Below are 9791 nucleotides of genomic sequence, written 5' to 3' on the forward strand. Positions count from 1 at the left end.
CAAATTAGTAGCTTATGTATTTCTGGGTAAACAGTACCTACCATGCATCCTTCTTTGCAAGCAGTAATAATAGAAGCGTAAATAAAAGAAAAGAAAGTCCAAGTTTATTCGTATTTTCCGATCAACTTGGATTCCCGTGGCTGTACTGGGTACAAATCTGATCAATATCCAAGCAAATTTGTACTTACGAGTGTCTTATTGCTCGGGAGAATAAACACTGAAGCAAGACTTTAACAGTGTAAAGAGGTTCTAACAGATAATCGTGCTTTTTACATTCGTAGAGCCAAGGCAAAAGTTGGAACATATAAACAGATGTCCCTAGCTGTAGTATCTAGGATACTAAGCAGAGGCCCAGAATACGAGCAAGAACAACAGTTCAATTGCGTAAATTTTGGGAGCATAATGCGTCATTAACGTCTCATGATATAGGCTTTCAAACATGGTAATAACATTTAATGTATATACACATCATTCGGAAGCGACCTTGGTTCAGCTTCGACAGCGGGACCGCCATTCTGGTCTCAACCAAAGTAACTTATAAACCTGCATGAAAGGGCCAAAATTGACTGCATTAATATGGAGTGTGACAACAGAGTAAGGGGATACAAGTCCAGATGAAAATATAAATAAATAAATGGACACACGTTTTGATCGTACCATCATGGCTCCGCTTCGTGTATGATGGAAGCCTTTTCCAGGTAAAAGCCACTGCAAAGCGCATATCCAGCGCTTACCAAAGAAAATTACCATTTCACAGCAGTATACATTAGGTTGCTTAAATATACACTATTAGCCTCAATATACTTGGAAACCAGTGCTGCCCTTAAACTGCAAAATCTATTCTTAAAATTTATTTCCTCTTCGGCTAAGTCCTGGCTAACATACAATGCAAGAAGCAAATCAACTTCATCGAGACTGGAATTATTTCACATTCATTGCAGCAGCCATATTTCTTAGCTTCTGAGAAATTTCAGAAAACGATGGCCTGTGGGAAGGATCAGAGGCCCAACAACTTTCCATCAAAGACTTCCATTCTGGGTCGCACCACGTGGGAATTTTAGGGCGCAACGTGTTGTTCACAATACCTCCTGCAAGCAAAACAAAACAGATTGCAGATCAGAACTAAATACTGTAGCATCCTTGACTGGTATCGTTCAATTGTGGATGCTGTATGGGCATTTAATACCTAGATTAAGAAGCATGCAAACCATTCATATAAAATCTCAAGCACGGCTATAAAACAGGTCTGTGTAAGAGATGACTGCCGTAAGATGCTCAGTCATGGACTGACATAAGGACGAAGACAGCACCGGTAATTGGAATTGTTTTTGAAGAAGAACCAAATTTTTATTGCAAAGAAACAATAAAAATGCAAGAGCGGACAAGAAGTCCGCAAAGGCACCGGTAATTGGAGTGAGAGATGACTGCTGTCGGATAATGCAAAATTACTAATACAAAAGGAAAAGGATACTTTGTTTTTCTTCCTAGCATATATCTACAAGTTACTAGACCAATTCCTAAGTGTATCAGAATGGACGACAAAAATACAGTGGACGATTTGAACAAAACATGAAATTTACAATTCGAACTGCAAGACAGATAGTTGATACAAACAGCAACAACAAAGCCATTTCCAACTAAGTGGGGTCGACTGTATGAATCCTAGAACGCCATTGCACTCAATTTTGTGCCACATCTTCAGTTAGATCCAAGTACTTCAAGTCTTTTCTTAGAGTCTCTTCCAAAGTCTTCCTAGGTCTTCCTCTACCCCTTTGGCCATAAACTTTTGTCACGTAATCGCATCTTCTAACTAGAACGTCTGTAGGCCTTCGTTTCACATTCCCAAATCACCGTAACCGATTTTCTCTCATCTATCCTTCAATTTCGGCTACTCCTCCTTTACCTCGAATATCCTCATTCCTTATCTTATCCTTTATCGTGTGCCCACACATCCAACGAAGCGTTCTCATCTCCGTTACACTCATTTTATGTACGTGTTGATGCTTCACCGCCCAACATTCCATGCCATAAAGCATTGTTGGCCTTATTGTTGTCCTATAAAATTTTGGGAATCTTAATAAAACACTCCCTGTACTGTTCACTTTTAACATTAAGGATATTTTTACCTTGAAAAGTCACTCATGATACTATTCACTTACACCTTTATTTTGTCCTTTTGATTAAAAACTAAAGCTTTAGAGGACTTTTCGTTAGTTTTCCTTAAAATTTTCCTTTGAGCTTTAGTGGCATATGACAGTCGCACAACACACCCGATGCACTCTTCCACTGCATCCATCCAGCTTGTATTCTATGGTTGAGGTCTCTATCCAACTCTCCATTTTTTGCAAGATAGATCCTAGGTAGTGAAAACGATCGCTCTTTGCTTTGGTACTTCCTGATCTCCAATCCTCATCCCTAACTCATTTGAGCCTCCGTTTGCACTGAATTTGCACTCCATATACTCTTATCTTTGACCGAATTAGGCAAAGACCTTTAGATTCCAACACTTCTCTTCAAAGGTTAAGCTTCGCATTTACTCATTCCTGAGTTTCATCTATCAACACTATATCGTCTGCGAAAAGCATACACCAAGGAATATCATCTTGAATATGTCACGTTAACTCATCCATTACCAATGCAAAAAGATAAGGACTTAAAGATGAGCCTTGATGTAAGCCTGCAGTTATGGGGAAGCTTTCGGTTTGTCCTTCATGAGTTCTTACGGCAGTCCTTGCTCCATCATACATATCCTTTATTGCTTGAATATATGCTACTCGTACTCCTTTCTTTTCTAAAATCCTCCAGAGAATGTCTCTTGGGACCCTATCATACGCTTTTTATTGCAAACAAGCAAAAGGATGTTATATTGCCGAGTGTATGAAAATAGTCTTAAAGATAGGGGGTTTCTTTAAGAACACGTTCAAGTTCTACTATTTGTTTCACATAAGCAATGCCTGAACAAATGACTGAAAAGAGAACAGATGACAAGCAACTTTGTTCTGTCAATTGTCCAGCAATCGTATATATAAAGTGAAGTTAGATCTTACATGGATTTTACATGACAGAAACAGAATTTCAGCTAGAAGACAAATGGAGTTGACATCTGATTGCATATAAGCTCGCATCAAATACGGAATATCAGCATCCGCAATTATAAGTACGTTCTCAGAGATTGGTGTTGTATTATTAAATAAATAATGAGGGACCCAGAGACAACATTTTGAAAAGAAACGGAGAGAACATATTACGACAAAAAAACAGAATATATGCCTACAAATCATTGATTCTTACCAATTATAGACGCACAATGCATATCTGTATATGGCTCTTCTCCCGTAAGCAGTTCCCACATAACAATCCCAAATGAGTAAACATCAATCTACAAAATTGAAAATAACACATGAGATAACAATCTGAAGACTGAGAAAATTAGTGATACTAAATATATGTTCCAAGGGTAAATTCACCATTACCTTCTCTGTTACCATGTTACTTTTCCCGCTAAGAAGCTCAGGTGCCATCCAGGGTAAAGTTCCACGAACACCTCCAGACACTAAAGTCTGTTGTTTTACTTTGGATAATCCCAAATCACCAATCTAAAGAACGTACACACATCATATGAGTCCCAAAAAGAAAAGCATGCTAAGAAAGTGGAAAGGAGGTGACAGAATTTGATATTTAAATCATCCAACCTTGCATACAGGCCTCTGTGGATCTCTCATATTCACTAACAGATTTTCACACTTTAAATCAAAATGCACTATATTTTTTCCATGCAGGTACTCCATCCCAAATGCAGCATCCATAGCTATGATAAATCTTTTACGACGATCGATTGTTCTGATCAATGGCATAATCAACAGATTCATCATATACTAGCAAAGATAAGAAAGCCCTTAAATATAGAAATTGAGAAGAAACCAATAGAAAAAATTAGAAATATTCCTTCCGGGAAAACTAACTACTTACCGATCTTTTTTCTGCAAAAACTGTTTCAAAGAACCATTAACCATGAATTCAGTCACAGTTGCTAAAGATCCATCAGGGCCATTGCGCACAATACCATACATGGAAACAACATTTGGGTGATGCAATGAACTCAGTATCAAAGCCTCCTTCCAGAAATCCGCAATCTGTGAAGACAAAAAAGAAAAATTATCACACCCACAGATGATAATATGAAGAACATACCATTTCAGGAAGAATAATGTCTCCCTCGACAACATATTTCAATAACTTCAGTTCAAAAAAGTGACTGACAATATTACAGATTAACATATCATTTCATGAAGTATAATTACTCCCCTGACAACTTCCTTTAAAATGACTAAATCTCCAAAACGTGAATCATATTAAATGAATGGTGTAATTATTATTACGATATCAGCTAGCATACAGTCACTATTTCCACAGCTGAAATTTGCAAGAACCAAGATCACATAAAATGACGGAACTAACAATATATAGGGCAGCCCACAAATGGGACAAACAAGGAGGTGCTATGTAATAGGTTATACGAAACTGTAAAATTCGAAAAAAAGAGGAGTGCTCAGTTGTTACCAAACGTTCTCTTTCTGATGGTTTCCCAGCAAAACAACTGGATTTTATTCTCTTTATTGCTACGTCAGACCCCTTCCACTTCCCATGATACACAGCCCCATAAGTCCCAGAACCTAATTCTCGGATCTCCTCTAGATCATCGTTCCTTATTGTCTGTCAAAAAGAAAAACACAATCATGCAGTTAAAATAAAACCGCATGAAAGACCAAGAAACGTAGTATGGGAAATATGGATGTAGGACTTAAAAATGACACTATGATGACTGCAAAAAGAAACCTGCAATCCCTTGGCAATAGCTTCTGCCTCCGCCTTTGTTGGCTCGATTTTGGGATTGTTTAGATTATCACTATCACAATCCAATTCCCTTTCTCGAGGAGTGTTCTATAAAACAACAACACATTAAGAAGACAAAAAGAAAACCCATAATCTAATCTCATTTGAAAGGCTTTTCATATAGTTCTCACCGGTTCCAAATTTTTTCCAGCTGCTTCTTTGCCTATTGAACTACTCTTCTCAGGATCAGTACTTTCTTCAATGTTGGCTTTTACCCCCTCAGCCCCCTCTAGTGCAGCTTTTTTAACAGAAGCTATCAACTCCGGTATGAAACTCAAATCATTAACAGAAAGCTTTAAAAGTTCACGAGTAGACTGATGTTCGTCACTTGTTTTGCCAGCATTACCACTTTCTTCTGCAAGCTTACTGAAATTTGAATTTATCGACTCAAGAGATACCACACCACCACTTTTATCACAATGATTGTTTGGGTTTATAACCTCTGTTTCAGAGTTCTCCACCTTGTCCACAATATTCACCTCATTTACTCCAGGTGAACTCTTTTCCTCCAACCTTACAACTCCGGCTACGGGGTTCAAAGGAATAGCACAATTTATCATATCAGGTGTGGACTGAATGGGTTCTGGAGGAAATGCTTGATGATTTTCTTGACAAAGTGCGTTTGGGTTCAACTTCACAGCGTGCCCATAAGAATAGTCTGGAGGAACAGCTTTCCCTTCCAAACCTAACATTTTCTGCGAGGAGTCAACCCAAATATTTTGATTGTCTAATGCAATGGAAAACCTTGGACTATCCTCACGTCTGAAATATCCCACATTAACAGAACCATTCACTTGTGGAGCAGAAACGGATGCTTCATGAGGAGGCGCAGCATGCATTGGGATCTGAACATTTCTCCATACTGCATGTCCAGGTGCATGTCCATGAGACCCCAGATAAATATTATCTCCTCCATAGGCATAAGGAAGATTTCCATAACGAACACCACGCTCTTCTACAGGAGCAATGTGTACATTGGGTAGAGCAGCCACAGATCGTTCGTGAAACACTTCATTTCCCACTTTAGGTCCAGCTCGGTGATGAACATAATTGGAAGAGATGTAATGGCCATCCACCATATTAGGGCCAAGAGGCAAATTCATGTTGGGACCATCTACAATGTAAGGATCATTCAATTTCCCAGCTCCAGAAGCATGTGGTCTTGTTTCCTCGGTCCGACAATTCAAATGATGATGTTGAGCCCACCCTCTTTCATGATTTGGAGTCTCATTAAAATGAGGAGGACCATTATTCTGTTCACTTGCGTATATTTCATGGTGCAACTTTGCATCTGGATTCATCATGAAAGTCTCTCTATTTGGAGTACCCTCGCTGCTTGGATTAGGAACCTGCTGAAATCCATTTGCCATGTTTGGTTGCTCAAAATGTGGTTGGTTTCTCTGGAAAGCCATCCGGCAGTGTTCACAAATACTGTTTCCTTCAACAGCATTGTTTCCATGAAAAACGTTACCCGGAAATCCTGACTTTTCACCACCTATAGCTCCACTTGGAAGCAATGAAACATTCTCAGAAAGGTGTTCATATGGAGGCTGATGATTCAATGGCTGTCGTGCATATTCTTCAGGCAGTCTATCTAAACATTTATCGGCTACATCTGGAAACGGCATACGGTACTCTGCCATTGGTCTTGAATCAATGTGCCCATGATGCCCAGGAGAATAGTATGCAGGACTCCAAGGAGCTTCCATTTCGTTATACCTCTGACTAATTGGTTGATGGTGTTGCCCCGATCCTGCATGAGGTATCTTGAGCTGATGCAAGTTGTATTGAGCCATGGATATATCACAATTTCTCTGGCTATGAAGGCAACCCTCAAGACTTATTGGACTAAAAAATTGTTCAGCTATATGGAGATCATCAACAGGATTAATAAGAGGGGACTCAGGATACTGCTTCCTAAATTCGGAGCCATCATTTAAAGTATTGAGAGCGTCGACATACCTCCTCTCATTATCCCTTTCATCACCCTCATAGTGCGATGAACTATCTTGGTCAGGATGCGAAAACAAAAAAATCCTGAGCCTAGTGAAACCATCGCCAGATCCCAACTTATCATACTCCTCCATCATGTTAGTCACATCATCATCGTTCACAACCGAGACAAGAGCATCAAGGTCCTCATCAGGTTGCTGGTACTTGAGCACTGCTGCCCCTTCATAAAGCTCCCGTATCTTGTTCATCAACTCCTCAAACTTGATATCTTGTGGAACACTCACAATTCGCGTCTCTCCACCCACATACCGGAGTTTCCCATCTTGTGGGCGGGGCAATATACTACCCGAAAAACTACACAGAAACTTAACGCGCGGATTCCCCTCATTCAAATTGGGGGACAGAGCAGCAGTGGAATTAGAACCAAAGTGGGGGGTAGCGGAAGGGCTATCCATCAAGTACACAGCCTGATGATTAATTGGGTTCTCGGAGTCACTTAAGCACTCAATTCCTTTGTTACACATGAGTATCGGTCACACCATATAATTTCCAAATATCGAATATTTGAGCCGACAATCATAAGCATGTTCATCAACTTCATTAACATCCTCCATTTATGACAACTCTATCAAAACCACAATAAGCCATAATATTCCCGAACACCAATCCCGCCCACCATTGAAACAATTTCACCAAAACCAAATCAAAAGAACCAAATTTTAGCCAACAACCAATCAAAATAACACCACATAAACCCCTAAAGTTGCAAATTTTGTCGAATTTAGATCCGAATTCAACACAATCCAAATAACCAAATCAAAGAATAATCAAATGGGTACCTGGAAAATGAGAAACAAGGCAAAACGCAGATGCCAAAACCCAAATTCCAATCGGAAAATGGAACCTTTGGGTTGCAGACAGACGCGCGTCTCCAGCCTCCTCTGCCTGAGTTGCGAGCAGGCGGCGATAGAGCAAACAGAGTTGCAGAGGCGTGAGAAAAGTAAGAGTGGAATTTACGTGTGAATTGGGTGAGGATAAAGGAGGAGGAGGTGAAGGCGATGGGGAGGAAAGGGGAGGAGATTAAGGGGAAGAGGAAGGACCGCCATAGGCGCGGAGTGGTGGTTTGGTTCGCTTCGCTTTGGGTCGCGTGATTCCAAGATGCGATGCCTGAGTGCCAGGTAGTGTGCCACGTGACACTCCTTGCTATTCGCGTTCTCCTCTAGCACCTTAAGGTACCGTTTGGTACGCAGACGGGACGGAACGGGATGGAACGGGACAGGACGGGACGGAACGGGACGGGACGGGACGGGACGGAACGGAACAAAGATTTCGTGTCATGTTTGGTACTAGCAAGATGGAACAGAACGGAACGGGATTAAATGACTAACTTACCCTTTTTATTTGACTCTCCCTCTCTTTCCCGTTTCTCTGCTTTCTCTTCTTCCATACGTTTCGTGTTCTTCGCATGCCCAGATTGATCCCAGTAAAAATCAATCTCAGTAAATCAAACCCATAAAAATCAATCTACAGAAGATTTGAATCTCGAAAGTTCATATTCAAACAACCATTTTTACTGTAAAACTTACAAAATTAAACTAAAAAAAAAGTGAAATTGAACAAAATGCCCAACGACATAAAAGAGCAAATGGGGGCAATCCTGCTCTGCAATTTGCACAAGAAGAAGTTAGGGTTATGAAATCGTAGAAATTGGGAATTGAAATTGACGAGGGAGGGGTAGAGTTGCACGAGTTTCTTGAGGTTTTGGGCGATGTCTTGGTGGACAATTGCCTGGTCTAGGGTTTTGGGTCGGTACTTGTCTACCCACAACACCATCTTCTTCAGTCTTCACTGCCGTCACCGGATCGTGATTAGTATCGCCTCGACGAGGAGGTCGGAGCGTCGAAGAAGAAGGTGGAGCGCGGAGGTGACGACGCCGGAGAAGAGGTTGAGCGCGGAGGTGACGGCGCTAGAGAAGAAGGTAGAGCGCGAAGGGACTGAACCGGAAGCCATGGTTTGGGTTCAGATGGGTTTGCTGGAAGCCATTGTTTGGGTTCAGATGGGTTTGCTGGGATCGAATTCGAAGAGAGGGAGGCTACGGGAGAGAGGAACGAATTCGAAGAGAGGGAGGCTACGGGAGAGAGAGGAAGGGTAGACAGTGGAATTAATGAAAAAGATGAGGGGTATTGTTGTCCAAAAAATTATAAATTTGTGTTCCACGGGATGGAACAACCCGTTCCAGGGGGGGTATGTGGAACCAAAATTTAACCCATTTTCGTTCCGTGGGACAGGCGTTCCACACAATTTAAGCGCACCAAACGTGGGACGGAACGCATCCGTCCCACTCTGTTCCGTCCCGTCCCACGTACCAAACGCACCCTAACTCCTTGGGAATTTTGGGACATGCCTTCTTCCTTCTGAGCCTTCCATCACGTGCACAGCGGCTGCAAACTCCCACTTTTGATTTTTTTTTTTTGTTTTTTCCCTTCGAAAATATATCTCCCCATGCTTTAACGTATGGGCACAATGTCAATCTGCCCCATCAATTTTTCAAGAGTTGCCCAACAGAATGACAAGCGTCGAACATAATCGGGCAATGATGTAAGAATTGGAAGATTTAGATGATATTTGGCTAAAAACGCGTGCAACTTGCTTGTTGCACCAAAAGAAAATAAGCATACAACAAAAGGGTAAAGTAAAAGATGTTCCGTGAGAGGGATTTAGTATGGCAAACAATATTTCCAATTGGAACCAAGGATCCCAAATACAGGAAATGGTCGCAAAATTGGGAAGGTCCTTTTATCATGCACAAGGTTCTCGACAAGGGGCATATTATCTTAGGAACCGTACAGGGTCAGTGCACAGAACACCGATCAATGGAAAACTTTAAAGAAGTACTATCCAGTTATTTGGGAACTGAGAGAATAAACAGTCCAAAACGAAAGTAA

General features: G+C 41.0%; 1 protein-coding gene across 1 annotated transcript; it reads right to left on the minus strand.

Annotated features, from left to right (window-relative positions):
- Positions 1 to 211: 211 nt before the first annotated feature.
- LOC126607461 (uncharacterized) lies at positions 212 to 8046 on the minus strand. The gene is made up of 10 exons (XM_050275044.1): positions 7686 to 8046; positions 5025 to 7471; positions 4837 to 4941; positions 4561 to 4713; positions 3970 to 4133; positions 3693 to 3840; positions 3474 to 3596; positions 3292 to 3379; positions 658 to 1088; positions 212 to 543 (listed from the first exon to the last, which is right to left on the minus strand). Exons 2-9 carry the CDS (start codon positions 7368 to 7370, stop codon positions 922 to 924), a joined length of 3294 nt encoding a protein of 1097 aa, XP_050131001.1. The 5' UTR covers positions 7371 to 7471; positions 7686 to 8046; the 3' UTR covers positions 212 to 543; positions 658 to 921.
- Positions 8047 to 9791: the final 1745 nt, after the last annotated feature.

Source organism: Malus sylvestris, chromosome 16 (genome assembly GCF_916048215.2).
Source record: "Malus sylvestris chromosome 16, drMalSylv7.2, whole genome shotgun sequence".
NCBI classification, from domain to species: Eukaryota; Viridiplantae; Streptophyta; class Magnoliopsida; order Rosales; family Rosaceae; genus Malus; species Malus sylvestris.